The sequence below is a fragment of the Phacochoerus africanus genome, chromosome 2 (assembly GCF_016906955.1).
Source record: "Phacochoerus africanus isolate WHEZ1 chromosome 2, ROS_Pafr_v1, whole genome shotgun sequence".
In the NCBI taxonomy this organism is placed as follows: Eukaryota; Metazoa; Chordata; class Mammalia; order Artiodactyla; family Suidae; genus Phacochoerus; species Phacochoerus africanus.
The window spans coordinates 166,149,435-166,171,524 of record NC_062545.1 but is presented as its reverse complement, the minus strand read 5'-3'; the positions used below and the strand labels follow the sequence as shown (position 1 = coordinate 166,171,524).

General features: G+C 39.5%; 1 protein-coding gene and 1 non-coding gene across 2 annotated transcripts in view; one reads left to right on the top strand and one right to left on the bottom strand.

Annotated features, from left to right (window-relative positions):
- RAB11A (RAB11A, member RAS oncogene family) overlaps positions 1 to 5,298 on the bottom strand; it is a 31,751-nt gene extending 26,453 nt beyond the window's left edge. The window contains exon 1 of the mRNA XM_047767116.1: positions 5,112 to 5,298. Within this exon, the coding sequence (XP_047623072.1) occupies positions 5,112 to 5,151 (40 nt within the window). The 5' untranslated portion in view covers positions 5,152 to 5,298. The remainder of the gene's footprint in view (positions 1 to 5,111) is intronic.
- A 319-nt stretch (positions 5,299 to 5,617) lies between these two features.
- Positions 5,618 to 5,689, top strand: TRNAQ-CUG (transfer RNA glutamine (anticodon CUG)). Its single transcript has one exon. It is a non-coding gene; the product is annotated as a tRNA-Gln (tRNA).
- The last annotated feature ends 16,401 nt before the right edge of the window (positions 5,690 to 22,090 follow it).

The window sequence follows — 22,090 nt, the reverse complement described above, 5'->3', positions numbered from 1 at the left end:
CGTATCTAGAATGACAATGCCTTTGGAAAATAAAATAAATAAATCAAAGAACACTTTCGCTATCCCACAAAAACTTTAATACTCTCGAAGTTTTGTTTTCTTGACTTTTGATCTTCATTTTAACTAATGATTATGTTCATTATCTCCCCATCCTCAAATCTTTTTTTTTTTTGGGGGGGGGGGGTTAGGGCTTTTTAGTACTTGTGGCATGTGGAAGATTTCCCAGGCTAGGGGTCAAATGGGGGCTGCAGCTGCCGGCCTACATCACAGCTCACAGCAACACAGATCCTTAAGCCACTGAGCCAAGGCCAGGGATCGAATCCACATCCTCATGAATACTAGTCAGGTTCTTAATCCACTGAGCCACAACAGGGAACTCCCATCCTCAAAACTTCATGCCATCATAAGGATAGGTCATTTTTTTCCCTTGATGTAACCAATTCATTTTAAAATAAAAATGAGCACTCTTATCTGAAAAAATAAGTAATATAAATAAAGACACATGAATACTTTATACAGTATAAAATAGTTATCTCAACTAGACCTGGACAAGGTTGCCAGAATTATGACTAGCAACTCATTAAAGGATTATATCTTAAATGACAACAAAAGATATTGGTTAAGAATAGTGCTGTCAAGATAATGCTGAGAAATGACAAGATAAGGAAAGCTGCTTCTATTCAGTTACCAAATGAGAAACCACAAAAGAAGGATTATATTTAGGATCCTTAAAAAAAAATACTAGAATAGGAGTTCCTGTTGTGGCGCAGTGGTTAACGAATCCTACCAGGAACCATGAGGTTGCGGGTTCAATCCCTGGCCTTGCTCAGTGGGTTAACGGTCTACACACACACCAGAATAGATTAAATTATCTACAAAACATAAGATAATTTACTGGCTATGATTAAAAAAAAAAAAATCCTCGGAGTTCCCATTGTGGCTCAGTGGCTAATGAATCCGACTAGGAACCATGAGGTTGCCAGTTCAATCCTTGGCCTCACTTAGTGGGTTAGGGACCCAGCATTGCCATGAGCTGTGGTGTGGGTCTCAGACATGGCTCAGATCCCACGTTGCTGTGGCTCTGGCATAGGCCAGCAGCTACAGCTCTGATTAGACACCTAACCTGGGAACCTCCATATGCCACAGGAGAGGCCCTAAAAAAAAAAAAAGACAAAAAATAAAAAAAAATTTTAAAAATCCTCAAGTTCATGGACTCAAACTTAATTTCTAATCAAAACAGTTTCTCATTAAGATTACAATATTTAACTGCTGTTTTAAAATGTGACAAATCATATAAGTACATCCTATAGTTCAAGAAAGGAATTTTCAAATGACTTTCCTATATTTTCCATAACTAGTGTCTTAATAGTACTTCCACTTTAAACATTTTATAACTATAGCCATCTATATGACATATATAACACATACATATATACATATGTGTGTGAGTAAGCATTAAATAACAGCACCTATATATAAAAAACATTTATAGCATTTCTAAATCTGGTAATATTCATTACCACTTGGTTAACTTCATCTGCCGAATCTTAAGTACCATCTCTAATACCTCATACTAAATTTGGTTTTTTATACATCAAATATTAGACTGCTCAACAGAATATACATATCAGTTGACCATTATTTAATAAAAACTTTCAACTCTTCAACCATATTTAGTTTTATACACTATCTTACGAACTAATGTCCTGGACTAAAATTTAATTCCACAAATCAATCACAGTATCTCAGACTTAAAAGTTATCACCTGAAAGAGTAACTGATGATTTTCATACTAGTTTTTATAAACAAACTTGGAGATCCTTCTACTCTTTCAACTATATTCATAGTCCAACCTCACCAAGAGTCTTTAAAATAAAACACACTCAATAAGGCTGAAATCTAGAGAAGTTTTTCCAGACTCAGCAGAACCCAAATTGCTCAACCAAAAGTTGTGAAAGAAAAACTATCAAGACACAAGATAACAAAGTTCCTATGATCAGTTCCACTGACAATCAGATGAGGTTAATTACTACTGACCTTCAATGAGATTGAAAAGAAAATGGTGTAGACTACTAATCTAGATATTTTCAGAAAATGTGACTCTGGATTGGTGTCTACCACAATATTTGTAAACTGGAACTTGAATTCGCGTTTCACTTATGTGTCCTACAGGCCCTTAACCACATTGTATGTAAATATTTGTGGAATTAAAGTTTTTAAAACAAAAAGTCAAGTTTTAAAAAATAAAATAAATTCCCACCATCACCAAAAATCTCACTGTTGAGCTAACTAAAGATTAATATTCGAGAACAAATACATAATTTAGAATAATTCTGCTGGCTCCACATTACATTCCCATTTGGACCACTCCATCCTACACCAATTCAAATATCCCTTCATTTTCAATTGGTTAGAGTTACCAACTAACTTCCAATTCCTTCAACTATTAAGTTTGCTAGGTAAGCCTTCTTCCAAGTACGCAGCTGCAGCTCATCTCAGACAACAAATCTATGTAGAAGGAAACCATTTTAAAATGAAATTATTGTTGCTTCACTTTAAATTATAATTTTATAAATAAGAAATGGGCTAAATAATCATCACAAGTTAAAAAGTGACTCATATCCTGTAAGAGCTTTAAAAAAGTGGAAATTTTTCTCAGCGCAATTTTTAAAACACCCCATCAAACAGCAAAACATGTAACAAATGAAACCATAACCCATGGAAACAATATATTTTTTAGAAGATCCCACCTGGTTTTAGGTTTTTTACTAATACTCTCATATTTATAGGTTTAAAGTTTAAAAAAAAAAACTGACAAGAACCACAGTAACTTCTTTCACATTATTACCATATTTGAGTCCTCACAGAAGCTAACATTTTACAACCTATCTCATTTAATTCTCACACCAGCCCTGAGAGGTATTATTTCTTTTTTATAGATGAGGGAAGAGAGGCTCAAACAAGTCAACTTTCCCAAGGTCACAAAACAAATTTAAGACCTGAGTCAGTATTTGAATCCAGGCCTGGATGATTCCAAAATGCTGTGCTCTCTCAATCATTGCTTGTAGGATGGTCTAAACCCAAAGCTAAGTTAAAAATCCCCTAAGCCAATCAAGGATAATTAGTGAACTTGGTGAAAAAAATAACTGGCTTCTATAAGGATGTTCTATAACTTTACATCCAAGTTCTAAACCAAACAGGAGAAATATTCTGATAGTCTATCTTGCTCTAAATTAATTACTTCAAAGCTAGCTAGCTGCCCGCTGTTCTTGTACCTTATTTAAAAAAAAAAATCTCCCTTTAATGACTAACACCGGTCTTCAGAGTCTCACTAAGTATTTTCACCAGACCTCAGATGCCTTTAGCCAATAGCATACAAATGAATCCACGTTCCCTTTCTGTATCTGTAAAAATGACTTTCCACTATGTGGGGGGTGGGGGTAGGAGTGCATAGTGAAGGTACTCACCCTATATAAAACTTGAGAAGACTAAGTGGTTATAAAGGTATATCATCAGCTATAATGCCAAGATTCGCAAAGCATTGGTAAAGCAATGTTTCTCGTTTTGTTTAGTCAACCATTCTCAGCACCCAGTGGCAAAGTCAGACACAGTCACCAAGCTTAACATTCTTTTTTAACTCCACCCTCCACTGTAAAGCTTTAATAGCAATGGCTTCTTCCTCCCTGGTAATGATCTTTGTTCAGCATACTACTGATGGCTGCCCTCCTAATTCAGGAGCAGAGAAAAAGCATCAGAGAGAGCGCATTCATTGAACAAAAAAAGCATTTACTGTACTCTTCTCTCTGAAAACTGTACCTTTTATCTTTGTTGATTAAAAAAAAAAACCAAACTATTTGGATTCTTTCTGGACTAGCCAATAAGCAATTTTTCTTCACTCTCCACCCTCCAATGTTTTGTCCAAGGGCACTACATGTTTCCCTATCTTATAAAAAATATTTAATTTGACCAAAGAGCACACAACTTCGCCATGCGCCCCCCCCCCCCAACTCCCATATTTTGGCAAAGGTATGTGACCAACTAGGACTCTTCCCTTCCTGTTCTAAAAACACCAAAAGGTTGGATCCTCCCAGTGTTGCAGCAGGAAGCAACCAGTCCATAGCGATAAAGCAAGCTAGTATTTGTGCAGCGCACAACCTTTCCTGCTCAGGAACTGGGCCTTCAGGTCTGGCAAGGATAACAGCCGCCACCCATCCGCAACCCCTTGTCGGGAGCAGGGTTAAGAGTTATCCTGGGCTGGTTGCCGCTGGGTAGGGAGGGTAGGAGAAAAAAAGGATGGGTGCAAGTCACATCGGTCTGCCGGTCACTGCGACAAGTACGCGCGTGGGTGATGGGACAATCCCTCTTGCCCTAACCCCCACCCCCACCACCCTCAGGGTCGCACAGGAGACACGGGAGAGCTCTTAAACTAAACTATGTGGGGAGAGGAGGCAGAAAAAGAGTTACCAACCACGGGGGCTGTGCGCGAAGGTTACGGACCTCGAGAGCTGTGGGGCGGGTGGGGGTGGGGCCGCTGGCCCGTTTGGGTTTTAACCAGGGCCTGGCCAAGGAGATGGGAGAACCGGACTAGGAGAGGCGTCTGGCCGTGGGGAGGGGCGGTGAGGAGACGCAGAGGAGAAGCTTGCCCGAGGGGAAAGGGAGGTTGATAAGAAAAAGACCTGTAGTGGAAGTGTGCGCCGAAAGAAAGGTGTGGAGCAAAGAGAAAGGCCTGTCAGAGGGGCTCGGGATGTCTGCTGAGGGGGCGCCCAACCCGAAAAGATGGAAGGTGGGAGGGGCTCCCCTTTGAAGAGGCCGTGGAACCGGGGAAATAAGGAAGGCGATGTGGGAGAAGGCAGTCAGCAGCGAGAAGGGGGCACGGTACGGACGCTGAGGCTTCCTAAGGCCTCCGGGGAGGTCGCTAAGAGCCAGTGTGGAGCCTAAGTGAGGGGAAAAAAGGGGACTGAGCTGCGAGACGGCAAAACGAACCGCACTGAGAGGAAGGGCTGAGGAAGGCCGATCTCAGAGCCGGGGCAGCCCGCCGGGCGGTTCTCCCGGGAGTGTCCCAGGCCCCCGAACCGGGACTCGGGGGAGAGTCCGAGAGCCCACAGCCTCACCTTTGAAGAGGTAGTCGTACTCGTCGTCGCGGGTGCCCATGGCCAGGCGGAGGAGCGAAGGGGCGGGAGCAGTAGAGAGACCGGTGGGACCAGGGGGCGTCGCTGCAGGGGTAACCCAAGCGCCGAGCTTCAGCTGCCGGACAGGGTGAAGAACCCCTCCCTGCCGCTACGCCACTTCCGTCAGGCCCCAGCCCCTAAGGGGAAGTACTTCCGGGGAGGCAGTACTCCGCCCCTGAATCCAAGAAGGCGGTAGGCGTGAACCTCGTGGGTCTCAAGTTCTGAGCCACTCCAGAAGGTTCCGAGGAGCTACTGAGCCCCGGCCTGTCAACTGACCGCACTCCCAGCTGCTGCTCACCACACTTCATGGTCTCCTTTATTCCGCGGGCCGCCAGGCGGGGAAGCCGGGCGCTGGAGAGCACTGCAGCACTGATTCCTTTGGTGGAACTGCGGATGGGGGCGGGGTTCTCTAAGGATTAGAGAGCCGAAGGCGGCCTCTTGAGCGTATCGGTTCCATGGTGTAATGGTTAGCACTCTGGACTCTGAATCCAGCGATCCGAGTTCAAATCTCGGTGGAACCTAGGGCAGTTTTTCCTGGCCATGTTTTTATAATTCATTTACTTATTCACTAGGTGATTGAGGTACAACCGTGGTATATCTGTCCTTGAACTAAGTAGAGAGGAAATGACACATGTCTTTGCCTGGGAAAACTTCATATAGTTCCCTCTTAAGTTCTGTGCTGTCACCTAGGTGCTTTCTAAGTAGCCTCTGCACTTCATTTTTTTTAAATGGGCCTTTGGACTTAAACCTGAATTCCAAAGCTTCCGTGACACCTGATTCCTTTTGCTAGAATCAGAATTCCTTTTGCTAGAATTCCATTTCTCCAGGAATTTCTCAAACTATCTCCAGATGTCATTCAAAGAACCTCGCCCACCCTCCTCCTCAAGATTCATCAAGAACTTCTTGCACCCTATTTGTCATCCCCTAAGCTAAACCTAGTTACATAATTATTTAATTTAACACACAGAGCAAAGGATGGCAATTAACATTTTAGCGGAAATGTGGATGGGGAGCCTCAAGAGATTGCCGAAGACCACACAGCAGTACCTCCCTGTATTTTAAGAGAGTTTGTTAGGCTAAAAAGTTTTTCCCCTTTATTGTCAAACCCCACTACCACCTATATGCAATTTAGACTTTGGGGCAAGGGTACCTGTAGTAAGCTGAATAATGGTGCCCCAAAGATGTTCACTTCTCAGTCCCAAGGAACTGTGAATATGTTAGGTTACATGGCAGAGGGGAATTGCGTTTGCAGATGGACTTAAGGTTGCAAATCAACTGACTATAAAATAGGGAGATTATAAAAATCATTAATAAATACATATTAAAAGAAATAAAATAGGGAGATTAGCATGGATTCTTCAGGTGTGCCAAATGTCCTCTCGAGTGTTCTTAAAAGTAAGAAAGGTAGACAGAGGAGGTCAGTGATGTCATGTGAGAAGGCCTCAACCAGCCCATGTGGCTTTGAACATGGAGAAAGGGGGCCAGGAGCCTAGGAACATAGAAGCTTATTATAGAAGATGGAAAAGGCAAGGAAATTGATTGTTCCCTAAGGCCCCCCAGAAAAGAACACAGCCCTGCTGACATCTTGATTTTAGCCCAGTGAGACTTTTGACCTACAGAATTACAAAATAATAAATGTGTGTTGCTTTAAGTCGCTAAGTTTGTGGTAATTTGTTACAGCAGCAATAGAAAACTAATACAGTGCCATTTTCGATGCTTTCTGTGACAGTATAAAGCAACAGAAGGTTTACCTAAGGCCTAGAGACTGCCTTGAGCATTATCCATGTTAGAGGAGAACGAAATTACTCAAACAGCTAAACATTATGTGTACTACAGATCACTTAAGACACTCCTAGCACAACTCAGGTAGATAGTCAGGATGGATGCAAGAAAAGGGGGAGTATCAGTTACCAGACAGGCCTGAAGGAGAGTTCTGGCAACATGCCACAGTTCAGAGGGGCTGAGATAATTAGGAAGAACTCCCTGGAGGAAGAGGAACTAGCATTGACCCCTGAAGAAAGTAAGGAAACTTATGTGGGGAAATGGAGGAAATTAGATGATAAGAGCATGTTGAGCAAGGCCATTCATGCTCGAGGAAGAATTATGAACTTTTTCCCTTAAGTCATTGTTTCTAAATGGTGTGTCCTGAGAAGGTCAATAGTATTCCTCAAAAGAAGGAACTGCATGTTTCAATAAATTGAGAAGCACTGTACATGGTTTTCCCTACCTTAGAAGTTCCCCTGGCACACTGGTATTTTAAAGTCTAAATATGACACTCTGAAGACAAAAAATTTTAACTGTGCTGAACTTAGCACTTCCTAGATTCACCTGTGAACGAAAAAAGAGCAAAGACTATTGTTCACCATCCAGTGATATAAGGGTTAAATCACAACCCATTGCAGTTACCTACCCTGACCTCTCAGGAGCAGTTTCTGAAAACTACCTAGAGGCCGTCTCCTGGGCTATAGTCTTCAGCAAGACCTTGAATAAAACTCACAACTCTCATGTTGTGTATTTCCCTTTAAATCAGCACACCAAACCACAGCACTCTTTTCCTGGGGAACACCTGAGCACTCCTCTCAACATTTGGGAGGGGGCCATAAAAGATTTGTGGACAGAGAGGCGACTGAAGTAAATCTGGCCTTTGGAAAAGTAAGCTGTGTGGACTACAGGATTAGGGTAAAGAAAGACTGGAGGTACGACAATCAGTTAGAAAGCTGTTGTAATTAACTAGGCACAAAACTGATATAAAAATAATGGGGCATAGCGAAGGGACTAGAAAAGCCAGAAAACTCAAAAGCTGTTGTGGAAAAATCCATGGTGAATGGATTCCATGGACAAAGAAGAGGATTAGGGCTTTGCTTTCTTGTTACTAGCCCTCCTCCCCAAAACAAGAAAGACCTAATTTTACTTCAAATAAAAAGTAAAATTTAAAGTAAAGGGGAGGAGGGCTAGTAATTGCTTGATATATGTTTTTTAAATCTCTCAAGAAATACAGGAGGAGTTCCTGTTGTGGTGCAGCAGAAACAAATCTGACTAGGATCCATGAGGTTGTGGCTTCGATCCCTGGCCTCGCTCAGTGAGTGGGTTAAGGATCTGATGTTGCCGTGAGATGTGGTATAGGTCACAGACGCAGCTCAAATTTGGCATTGTGCCTGTGGAGTAGGCCAGCAGCTACAGCTCAGATTCGACCCCTAGCCTGAAAACCTACATATGCCGTGCCCCCCCCAAAAAAAAGAAATATAGGAACTTAATGTAAATGACTTAAACAATACAGAAATGTATAGTAAATCCTTAGTGTCCTCCTCCACTTCAATTCCTCCAACCCAGAAATAAATAACTCTTTACTTTCTTTTATTTTTCTTACGCTTTTTAGCACCACACCTGCGGGATATGGAAGTGCCCAGGCTAGGGGTTGAATCGGAGCTGTAGCTGCCCCCCCGGCCTATACCACAGCCACAGCAATGCCATCTGTGACCTACACTGAATCTCACAGCAATGTTGGATCCTTAACCCACTGAGTAGGGCTAGGGATCAAACCCACATCCTCATGAATACTACTCAGGTTCGTTACTGCTGAGCCACAACGGGAACTCCTACATTTTCTTTTAATATATATAAAATCAAGTTATGTGTACTGTTTGTCATCTTGAACAATCTTTCGACACTAGTCCATACAGATTTAATTCATTTGCTGTGTAGTTTTCCTTATCAAGGATGTACCATAGTTAGTACAACCACCCCATTCCCTTACCCATGGATAAGGCAAATAATAAGTGTTCACTAAATTAAAACCTATTCCTAAGCTATTTTTCCTTGCCCACTTCCTCCTTAGAGGCTAGAAAAAACAAACATTCATTTTCCCAGCTACTCCGCAATATTTTAAATACTGGTATAAAAATATACTAGCAACACTGGATTTCCTGTCATGGCTCTGTGGTTAATGAAACCAACTAGCATCCACGAGGACACAGGTTCCATCCCTGACATCAACTCAGTGGGTTAAGGATCCGGCGTTGCCATGAGCTGCGGTGTAGGGGTGTAGGTCATAGATGCGGATTGGATCCGGCATAGGCCAGCGGCTACAGCTCCAATTCAACCCCTAGCCTGGGAATCTCCATATGGTGAAGGTGCGTCCCTAAAAAAAAAAAAAAAAGACAATATACATATATATGCCTTATATATACACATACCAGCTGTGTATATAGATATATACACATATATATGCGTGTGTATATATATTTTATACACACACACACACACACACACTCACACATACTAGCAACAGTTTTAATTTTTGCCTGTCTGGTTTGCCCAATAATTCCTCTTCTCCAATAACCAGTGAATTGCAAATATTTTCTCCTATGTTTAATAGCTATTTATATTTCTTCTGTGAATTGTCCGTCAATTTTCATGTCCATTTTCTTTTTGGATTGTCTATCTTTTCTTATTGATATGGACATTCTTCTCTTTTTATATTCTACCTTTTAATCCTTTGCCTGTTATATATGGCACAAATATTTTCTCCAAATCTATCACCTGATTTTAATTTTATTAATGATGCTCTTTTCCATATGGAAGTTTTAGATTTTATTTAATCAAATCTCTCTCAATAATTTATTTTATGGTCTAAGAGTTCCCGTCGTGGCGCAGTGGTTAACGAATCCGACTAGGAACCATGAGGTTGAGGGTTCGGTCAGTGGGTTAACGATCCGGCGTTGCCGTGAGCTGTGGTGTAGGGTGCAGATGCGGCTCGGATCCCGCGTTGCTGTGGCTCTGGCGTAGGCCGGTGGCTACAGCTCCAATTCAACCCCTAGCCTGGGAACCTCCATATGCTGCGGGAGTAGCCCAAGAAAAGGCAAAAACACAAAAAAAAATTTATTTTATGATCTAGATGTTGCATTTTGCACAAGAAGCCTTCTCCACACCAAGATTGTTCAATTTTCTTTTTTCTTTTCTTGCTTTTTTTTTTTTGGTCTTTTTACGACCATATCCATAGCATATGGAAGTTTGCAGGCTAGGGGTCAACTGGAGTTGTGGCCACCAGCCTATGCCACAACCACAGCAAAGCACAATCCGAGCCTTGTCTGCAACCTATACCTCAGCTCACATCAACACTGGATCCTTTAACCCATTGAGTGAGGCTTGGGATCAAACACTCATCTTCATGGATACTGGTCAGGTTCATACCACTGAGCCATAATGAGAACTCTAAATTTTATTTTTCTTCAAGTATTTTTATAACTTTTTTTCTCTATCTGGATTTTATTTATATTCAATGGAAACTATTTTAGTGTACAACTAGGAGGCACCACTTGCATCTCACAGGCAGAAACATCCTACAATACACAGGATAGGTCCCCTATAACAAAGAATCATCTGGCCCAAAATATCAATGGTGCCAAGGTTGAAGATCGGGAGTTAACTGTAAGGATTACTCAGAGGCCAGGCCAAGATCTATGATGGGGAAAGGGCAGGATGCTGTGAACATCACCCTCCTTCCTAGCTCATTTTTAAAAGATTGAATGTATTCCCCAGACCTCAGGGAGGATGCCTAGGACAGACATCCCTTTCATCAGCGTAAAGCAGAACCCGGGGACCCATCAGCCTGAAACAAAGTACTTTCATATCTGATTCCTGTTTTTTAAGTAAACAGACCTCAGTTTTCTATTTCTTGACCCAAAAGGATTTATACAGGGTCATTCACTTTATACTTATTTGTTAAACTTTATATATCAGTTTCAGGCAATCTTTTTTTTTTTTTGTAATGGCATTAGGTTTGTTTCACAATAAAGAATTTTTTTGAGAGAGAAAAGTAAACTGACCTAATGAAGTGATGAGATTTGTTTTCTGTGCTTTTTATCTTTTCTACTGGATATATTTAAGGTAACAAATTGTACACAAGATCAGGAAAGTCTCAACTGATTGTCTGATCATAGTCACAACAGCACCAACTAGTCTTAAAGAAAGAAACGATAAATATATATATACTGGTAAATATAATTAAAGAAATGGTAAATATATATACTGGTATATATAATGGCAAATTATAACTAAATTATTTGTATTTGTATATAAATATATATAAATTTGTATTTGTATATAAATATATAAAGTACATGTGTATTAAGAAAAGTCCTTTTTTTTTTTTAAATGGGCACACCTGCAGTACATGGAAGTTCCTAGGCCAAGAATTAAATCCAAGCTGCAACCTCAGCAATGCCAGACCCTTTTAACGTACTGCACCACAATAGGAACTCCCACAAACAGCTTATTATTTATTATCAAATGCTATGTAGCTCAAAGATTTTTTTTTCTTTTTTTTTTTCTTTTTGCTTTTAGGTCTGAACATGTGGCATATGGAAGTTCCCAGGCTAGGGGTTAAATAGAGCTATACTACTGGCCACAGCCACAGCCACAGCAATGCATGATCTGAGTGGCATGTGTGACCTACACCACATCTCATGGCAATGTCAGATCCTTAACCCACTGAGTGAGGCCAGGGATCCAACCTGCATCCTCATGGATACTATCAGATTTGTTTCCCCTGTGCCACAATGGGAACTCCATCAGTCATAGATGTTTTTCCTGTAGTATAAAATCTGAATCAGAATAACTTCTAACTTTTGTTTTAACAGATTACTCTTGACATATTCTAGCCTTTTAGGTTTGGTACTCATAGAATTATATGGCACAGTTATCTTTCAAAAATTAAAAGGAATGACATAAAGAGAGTGAAAAGATACCTCACAGAATAGAGAAACTATTTATAAATCATATACATGATAAATGACTAGGGGTTCTCACTGTGGCTCAATGGGTTAAGAACCCAGCTAGTATCCTCCAGGATGCGGGTTCAATCTCTGGCCTCACTCAGCAGGTTAAGGATCTGGTGGTTGCTGTGAACTGTGGTATAGGTCAACCACTAGCCTCGGAAATTCCATATGCTGCAGGTGTGGTCCTAAAAAGCAAAAGAAAAAAGAAAAAAAAATTACTATTCAGAACATATAAAGAATTCCTACAACTCAACAATAATAAAGAAACAACAATAAGGCAACAAACGAATTCAAAAACAGGCAAAGGACTTGAACAGACATTTCTCCAAAGACTTACAAATGGCCAATAAGCATGTGAAAAGATGCTGAACATCATTAGTCATTAACGAAATGCAAATGAAACCACATGAGATACCACTTCACACTCATTAGGACAGCTTTTATTAAAAAAGAAAACAAAATAAGAAACTGTTGGAGAGGATGTGAAGCAATTGGAAACCTTGTACACTGCTGGTGAGAATGTAAAATGGTGCAACTGCTGTGTTAAAAAGTTTAGTGGTTTTAACAAAATTACATATCCAATTACTATATGACACAGCAATTCTACTGCAAAGAAGTGAAAGTACAGACTCAGATACATGTATACCAACATTTATGGCAGTATTATTCACAAGAGCCAAAAGGAGGAAACGACAAAAGTTCCATCACAGATGAATGGATAAACAGAATGTGTTATATACTAATAATGGAATATTATTCACCCTTAATAAGGAATGAAATTCTTTTTCGTTTCTTTGTTTTTTGCTTTTTTTTTTGTTTTTTAGGGCTGTACCCAAGGCATATGGAGGTTCCCAGGCTAGGGGTTGAATCAGAACAGTAGCCGCTGGCTTATGCCACAGCCATGGCAACTCCAGATCCTTAACTCACTGATCGAGGCCAGGGATCCAACCTGCATCCTCATGGATGCTAGTTAGATTCATTTCCACTGAGCCTTGGCAGGAACTCCGATGAAATTCTGATACATGCTACAACATGAAGGAATCTTAAAAACATTATGCTAAGTGAAATGAGCCAGGAACAAAAGGATAAATACTATATGATTCCACTTATATGAGATACCTAGAATCAGTAAATTCTTAAGAGACTAGAAAGGGAATAGGGAGCTTTTGTTTATTTGATACAGAGTTTCCATTTGGGATGATTAAAAATTATGGAAGTAGATAGTGCTGATGGAGGCACAACATCATAAATGTACTAAATGCCACTAACTTACTTAAAATGGTTAAAATGGTAAATTTTATGTTATGTATATTTTAACACATACATAAAACTAAAATGAACTGGATCTCAGGTTTTTTATAATGGACAAAAACAGGAAGCAGAAGGTCAGGATAAAAGGGCAGATAGTTGGAGTGCCTCTCGTAGCTCAGTGGTTAACGAATCCCACTAGGAACCATGAGGTTGCAGGTTTGATCCCTGGCCTTGCCCAGTGGGTTAAGGATCCGGTGTTGCCGTGAGCTGTGGTTTAGGTCACAGACACAGTTCAGATCTGCTGTGGCTGTGGCTGTGGCGTAGACTGGTGGATACAGCTCCTATTGGACCCCTAGCCTGGGAACCTCCATATGCCGCAGGGGCAGCCCTAAAAAGCGGGGGGGGGGGGGGGCAGATTGTTGCAGAAGACTAGGGTGGGCTTATATGATTTCCTTAGTCTTCCCAGGATCCCTGTCATTCTGGACCGTTTGCCTTTTCCTGATACCCTCCAAGAACTCCTGTGGGCTAGCTGGCTTTTTAGACCAAAGTCAGCTTGCTCATCCTCATCCACACCCAGCCCAGAAATGATACCCCCATGACCTCTGAAATTCCACCATTACCAAATAATTTCTTTGGATGACTACCCATTGGCAGTCCCCTTCTGCCCCCACACTCCTACCCCGCTCCTCTTTTGTGTTGACTATTGCCTCCCAGAAGAGTGAACTGGCTTTGGCATTATGGGACCCCATTCAATCCCCCATGTGGATGAGAGCCATGCTCACTCAAAAAAAAAAAAAAAAAAAGAAAAACTGGAGTTCCCATTATGACTCAGCAGGTTAAAGACCCAATGTTGTCTCTAGGAGGATACAGGTTCAGTTCCTGGCCTCGCTCAGCAGGTTAAGGATCTGGCTTTGGAGCAAGCTGCAGTGTAGGTCGCAGACATGGCTCTGATCCAGTGTTACTATGACTGTGGCATAGGCCAGCAGCTGCAGCTCCCATTCAACCCCTAGCCTGGGGAACTTCCATATGTTGTAAGTACAGCCATTAAAAAAAAAGAAAGAAAAATCTAGCTGACCACCAGAATCTCATCTTTTGTTTCTCAATCATTTGGGGAAAAATATAACCCTTTTAGTATTTAAAAAATAATACCACAATACTAAATTGGTTAGGGCGAGCAAAAGAAGAAGATTAAGGTGACATTTTTAGACATAGAGCCAAAGCTTAGAACGGAGTTATAATTACTATATGACCCATCTGCTCTTATGTATTTATTTGAAAGATATAAAAGCATATATACATAGAAAAAACTGTACATGAATGTTTATAGCAGACTTATTTGTAACAGCAAAAAGTGGAAATAGCCCATATGTCCATCAACAAGTGAATGGATAAGCAAATTTTGGTATATCCACACAATGCAACATTACTCAGTAACAAAAAGGAACAAACTACTGATACACACAACAAAGTGGATGAATCTCAAAATAATCCAGGATTCCATTTATACTAAATTACAAAATGGGAGTTCCTGCTGTGGCACAGTAGGTTAATAATCCAACATTGTCTATGCAGTGGCTTGGGTCACTGCTGAGGCATGTGTTTGATTCCCAGCCCAGGAACTTCTGCATGCCAAAGGAATGGCCAAAAAAAATATTTTTTTAAATAAATAAATAACAAAATGTAAGAAGTTCCTGTGTGGTCCAATTGGCCAAGGATCTAGCATTGCTGCAACTATGGTGTAAATCACAGCTGCAACTTGGATTCAATCCATGGCCCAAGAACTTCTGCATGCCATGGATGTAGCCAAAAATAAATAAATAAAGATAATAAAATTAAAAAAAATAAGATATAAACATGCAGTCTGGTTTTTTAAAAATATATAGCAAGAGATAAAGTACAAAAGCAGACAAATTCTTGAATGCAAGTTTGGAATACACAGATGTCAAAAAAAAGAAAAAATCACTGGGAGTTCCCTGGTGGCCTAGCAGGTTAAGAATCTGGCCTTGTCACTGCCATTGCTCAGGTCACTGCCGTGGCATGGGTTTGATCCCTGACCTGGGAACTTTCACACGTTGTGAGTACAGCCAAAAAAAAAAAAAAATTACTGCTCTCATACACACTAATCCCTAGCCACCAGCATATTTCCTTTACAATATCTCTGAGGTATGTCCATTTCCATTCTCAGCCACTGGTCCAGTCTAAGCCCTCCTTCTTATTGTTAGGTTACAACTTAGCCTTACCCTCCATTCAACATGAAGGTGGCTGCCAGAATAATCCTGACAATGGACACATCCAACCACATGACCCTTATTATTCAGAGCCATCACTGGAAAAATCTATAGATGTACTCCTATGCCTGAAAACAAAAAGTTATAAAATAAAATGTTAGCAGCAGTTATTCCTGGGGAGGTGATTTTTATTCTTTTGATCTTTTTCTATATTGTACAGTAGTTTTTTAAGTAAAAATATCCTTAATGGTTTGGCTTGTTACAAAAAGATTGAATGTTCATTGTAAAATATTTAAGTAATATGAACAATATGGGAGTATAGTAAACTTGGGAAGTGAAATTTGTTTCCTCTTGGTTGTCAACATTGCAGTTGCCTCTCCAACATCCACTCCGCCACTCACATCCAGGAAGCAGCCAGGGATTATCTCTACCCACACCTCCAAGAGTAGCTTCTGGGATGACCCAAACCAGCAGTTCTCAGCCCTAACATCCAAACTCTGTTACTGTAACAAACATTTCACAACATTGCCTTATCATCCTGACTTGTAAAATCAATAGATCATCTGATATATTTTCTATTGTAGTATAATGCTATAACTATAATATAAAGGAGAAATGATAGGAAAATAATTCATTATAAAATATCATGCATTTCAATATGGAAATGCTTGGGCACAACTATAATCCAAGACATAATGAAGTAGTTAGGTGCTTGCACCCAATGGCAGACTCCCCATCCATTTGACACAGTTTTTGAGCACTATGTGTCAGGAACTCTACTAAGTTTACCAGGCGTACAGACAGAAATCCCTCTTCTTGGAGCTTACATTCTAGCAAGGTGGTGTGATATAGAAAACAAACCATCAGCATAATACAATAGAATACATAAGTAAATTATACGTTGCATCAGAAGGTGGTAAGTATTGTTGGGGTGAAAAGTAGAGCAGGAAAAGGGAAAATCAGCATTCAGAGCAGTAGGGAAGTAGGTAAGGGACTGCAGTTTAAACTAGTGGTCAAGGCAGTCCTCTCTAGAAGCTAACATTCAGTTTGAAGGAGGTAATGGAATAAATCATGGAGATATCTAGGGAGAGGTATCTAGGCAGAGAAATGACGGGAAAATAATTCATTATAAAATATCATGCATTTCAATATGGAAATGCTTGGGCACAACTATGCAAGGGATCTAAGGCAGAAGGCTGTGTGGGGAGTGTATGGGCTGTAAGTGGCCAAAAAGTTCGTCTGGAGTAAGTAGAACGAGAAAAAGCAGAAGCGGGAAACAGGTCAGAGGGGAAACGGACATCTTACAGGGCCTCATAGGACATTGTAAAGCTTGTTCTCTGAGTGAAATGGTAAACATCAGAGGTTTTGAGCTGAGAACAGACATGATCCGACCCATATTTTAAAAGGAAAAATCTGGCTACTCTATCGAGAATGGATTATAGGGTGGAAACAGGGAGACCAGCTGGGGAGGGTGTCATAAGAATCCAGGTGGGAAGTGAATGCAACAGCTACAAACACAGGCTAATATTCAGTACCGTATTTCATCTAAGATGTCATTGATTGTAGATTTCAGAGATGAAATATGCAGTGTGAATTGCATTATGCAGTGTGAATTGTAATTTTCACAAGTAGTGTTGGTTATTGAAAAGATGGATTTTCTGAAGTAGTGAACAGCACTTGGTAAAGTTCCAAAGGAAACGAAGTACTATTTTCTCTTAATTTACCCATAAGTCTCATATCTCGAAGTTTAGTTTATATTAAGACCACGAAAAAATAGTTCACGTTTATACATAAAATGGAGTTAGGGTCTAGGTTCAGATTATTATAAATAGGTTTTTAAAATCTACATCAATGTCAAATGAGACATTAAAAGTCATGCAAGATGTGGGAAAAGTCTGTAATGTATTGAACTGTCCTATACATTAGGAGAAATCTACTGTATCTGGCCCAAACTCAAAATGTTCGATCCCTATAACAACCAAAACGGATCCCTGTGTTTACAAAGAGGTCCCTGGACTGTGATGCTAATATAGTGCATGATTCAGGAACAGACACATGACCATACTATTACGGTCCAATCAGAGGTAAACCCAGGGCTGCTGTTTGACAAAGTGAAGAGAAACAGCGTGTAGCCCCTGAAGGGCCTGAACAAAAAAGCCACAGGCCTGAATGCACCAGCAACCCGGCTGCCACCAGGGGCAACCAGCCTTGGGATGAAGTTTTACCTTTTTTTAACTGTGGCAAAATACACACAAGATATACCATCTTAACCATTTTAAAGTGTATGTTCACATTATTATGCAACCAATCTCCAGAACTATTTTAATCTTACCAAGAGAAACTATACTCAGTAAACCACAGCTCCCCATTACTCCCTTCCCCTAATCCCTGGCAACTATCACTCTCCTTTCTACCTTTAAGAGTCTGACCGTTCTACTAACATTAAAAAGTCTACAAATAACAAATGCTTGAGAGGGTGTGTAGAAAAGCGAGCCTTCCTATACTGTGGTGGGAATGTAAATTGGTGCCATCACTATGGAAAACAGTGTGGAGGTTCCTCAGAAAACTAAAATTGAACTACAATCTGATCCTGCAACCCCACTTCTTGGCCTATATCCAGACAAAACTGTAATTCAAAAAGATACATGCACCTATATGTTCACAGCAGCACTACTCACAATAGCCCAGACATGGAAACACAAGTCCATTAGCAGATGAACGGATAAAGAAGATGTGGTACACATATACAACGGAATACTACTCAGCTGTAAAAAAGAAAAAATAACACCATTTGCAGCAACATGGATGCAACTAGAGATTATCATACTGAGTGAAGTAAATCAAAAAGAGAAAGACAAATACCATATGATATCATTTATATGTGGAATCTAAAATATGAAACAAATGAACATATTTTATTTGCAAAACAGCAGTAGACTCACAGACAAGAACAGACTTATGGTTGCCAAGCAGTAGGGAGTTGGGAGAAGGATGGAGTGGGAGGTTGGGGTTATCAGATGCAAGCTATTATACCTAAAGGGGATAAACAACAAAGTCCTATTGTATAGCACAGAGAACTAATTCATTGTCCTATGATAAACCATGATGGGAATTCCCTGGTGGTCTAGCAGTTCAAATTCAATGTTGTCACTGCTGTGGCTCCGGTTCAATCCCTGGCACAGGAATTTCTACATGCTGTTGTGGGTATGGCCAAAAAAAAAAAGCATAATAGAAAAGACTATTTTAAAAAAGAGTAAGTTAAAAAAAGAAGGGTAATTTAATCAATTTGCCTAATCACTTTACAGCAGAAATTAACACAACATTGTAAGTCAACTATACTTCAGTTTGTTTTTTTTTAAAAAAAGAGTCTGACCATTTTAGGTACCTCATATATGTGGAATCATAACAATATTTGTTCTTTTGTGTCTGGCTGATTTTACTTAGCATAATGTCCTCAAAGTTTTTACCTTTGAAGGCAAAGGGCAAGAGAGAGGAAAAGCTGGCGGCTGAATAACATTGTTGAACCCCTGCATCAGCCCTTCACGAAAGCCCACTTCACCTCTGAATATTTTGGTTTCTTGGCCAATATATTCCATTTATTATTTAAGCATATTTGTATCTATATTTCCTATTACTTGCAAGTGAAAGTACAATAACTGATACCCTCCTCTTTTCTACCTCAAATAGTATTAACAATTTTGTATATATTCTTTTACTCTCTCTAAAATACAAATAAAGATGCATGGTTTATTTTTATATAAGTGAAATTCTATAATACTGCTAAGGAACATAATGTTTTCTATGACTTCTTTCAATGTTTATAAATATAGATCTAGCTTAAACTCTTTTTGAAGTTCACTGTGTAGGTGAACCACAGTTTGTTTAACCAACCTTCTGTTGATAAACATTTAAGAACTTCTTAGTGTTCTGATACCATAGACATGCAATAGTGGAGTTCCTGTTGTAGAGCAGCAGAAATGAATCTGACTAGGAACCATGAGGTTGCAGCTTCGATCCCTGGCCTCCCTCAGTGGGTTAAAGACCCGGTGTTGCCATGAGCTGTGTTGTAGGTCGCAGACGCTGCTTGGATCTGGTGTTGCTGTGGCTGTGGTGTAGACCAGCAGCTGTAGCTCTGATTCTACCCCTAGCCTGGGAAACTCCACATGCCTTGGCTGGGACCCTAAAAAACAAGCAAACAAAAAAACATGCAGTAGTGAACATCCTTTTGCACCTTTATTTCCTTTGAACACATTTCAGAAGAAATGCCTTCCCAATGGTTGTTCCAATTTCTATTCCTAATAATAATTTATGAGAGTTCCTCATTCTCTATATTCTTAAAAATATGGAGTATTGTCCATCATTTTCATCTTTTCTAATATAACACAAAATAATATCTTTTATTGTAATTAGGAGTTCTTTTTTGCAAATGAGGTTAAGAATTTTTTATGTGTTAATTGGTCATTTTCATTTTTGTGTGTGCAAATGGCTAGTTCAAATCCTTTGCATATTTGTCTACCAGGGTAATTATTGTTTGCTTAATGATTCATAAAAGCTCTTTGAAAAACTAAGAATATTAAGTCCTTGTCAATCAAATATGTTGCAAATATTTTCCCCATTTTATTATTTGTGTTTGTATCTTTTTAATGGAATCTTTTCCAAATAGAAGTTTCAGGGTTTATTTTTTAGCATTTTTCTTATGTAAATATGCAGTTGTCTCAATATCATTTATTGAAAAATACATCTTTCCTCATTTTGTTTTGTGTTTTTTTTTTAGGGCTACACCAGCAGCACATGGAGGTTCTCAGGCTAGGGGTCAAATCTAGCCAAGGTCACAGCCACAGCAACTCAGGATCCTTAACCCACTGAGCAAGGCCTGGGATTGAACCTACGTCCTCTGGATACTAGTCAAATTCATTTCCACTGAGCCACAATGGGAACACCTTCCTCACTATTTTGAAATGCCATTTTCATCTTTATATTTTAAATCCACACATTACAACTCCATAGTTCACGAATCTGCTTTAGGGCTTTCTATTTTATTCTATTGATTTTTTTTTTCTACCTGTGTGCCAACCGCCTTTTATAATTCCTCTCTTTCTTTCAAAATTGTCTTGGCTTATTTTATTATGTTTTCGAGATGAACTTTAGACACAATTTGAGAAACTCCAAAGAATCTATTGTAATTTTGTTTGGAATTGCATTATAATTATAGATTAATTTGTATTCCCCAAAGTATCTAGTATAGCTTCCTGCCCATAGTAGGGCCACACTAAATATGTGTAGAACAAATTATTACATACTTACCCATTAATTTCAAGATCTTTAGATAATTCTGGGCAGTAAAGTATACAACACAGTCCTTACCAGTGATGTGCTAGTATATTTTTAACAACTCGTTCTTGGGAGAACTGTTTTCTAGTGTTTACTGATTTCTGAGGAATAAATATTCCCACTATGGTCAATTTCAATACCTACGATGTCAACCAGGATGAGAACTCCTGAAAATTTAACAATCAGCCCTCTCAATCTGACACAAGCCATTTCCAGCACACTATTGTTTATTATTCCTTCTGGATTTTCATTTATTGGAAGATGAGATTAGAATATTAAATGAAAATTTAAAAAATAATTCACCCATAATTAACTATTCTAACATAACAGCTAATATAATGTAACTCTCCATTTTTCTGTGTTCTCTCCCAGTCTTTGCTTTATGCATGCATATTTTAACTACTAGTTGCAATTATTCAGTTTTTAAAACATTTTTAGTATAACAAATTTTAAACATATACAAAGTAGGAGGGATAAAATAGTGAACCCAGGTACCATAACCCAGCACCCGCAAACATTAACCTGAAGCCAACCTGCACTTTACCTCACCAGCTACTTACCCCCACCCACATTTTTTGAAACAAACCCCAGACATCATATCATTTCATCTGTAAATATTTCAGTACTAACCATTCAATTTTTCATTCAGCTTTTTTTCCACTTGTAGTCTAAGGAAGATAAAGACATTAATAATTCAACTAAAAAAATTTAAGTGTTCTGATAATGGCAGTAAGGATTGATTTGAGGTACAAGGGAGGAGTGTCTAAAAGCTACAGTATCTAAATAACTTTATTAATGAAGCTTTTCATCCCCCCATCCTTCTTTTTCTGGTAAAGTACAATAGAATCCAATTAAAATTCCACATGTTATAATCTACACACCAAATCACACATAACATGGACCAAATCACAATGTCTCTACAAATGAAAAATACCCATCAAAACAGATTATATTTAGGGAGTTCCCTTCATGGCTCAGAGGTTAATGAACCTGACTAGGATCCATGAGGATGTGGGTTCCATCCCTGGCCTTGCTCAGTGGGTTAAGGATCTGGCATTGCCATGAGCTGCGGTGTATGTCACAGACGCAGCTTGGATCCCGAGTTCCTGTGGCTGTGGCATAGGCTGGCAGCTGTAGCTCTGATTGGACACCTAGCCTGGGAATTTCTATATGCTGAGGGTGTGGCCCTAAAAAAAAAGCAAAACAAAAATAAAACAAAACAAATTTTATTTAATACAACTATATTCCAAAGCAGTTATTAGTCATCTTCTCCAATATTAGCAATTTTTAATTACTTCACCATATGTCCCCTTGGACATATATACATTTTTTTAAA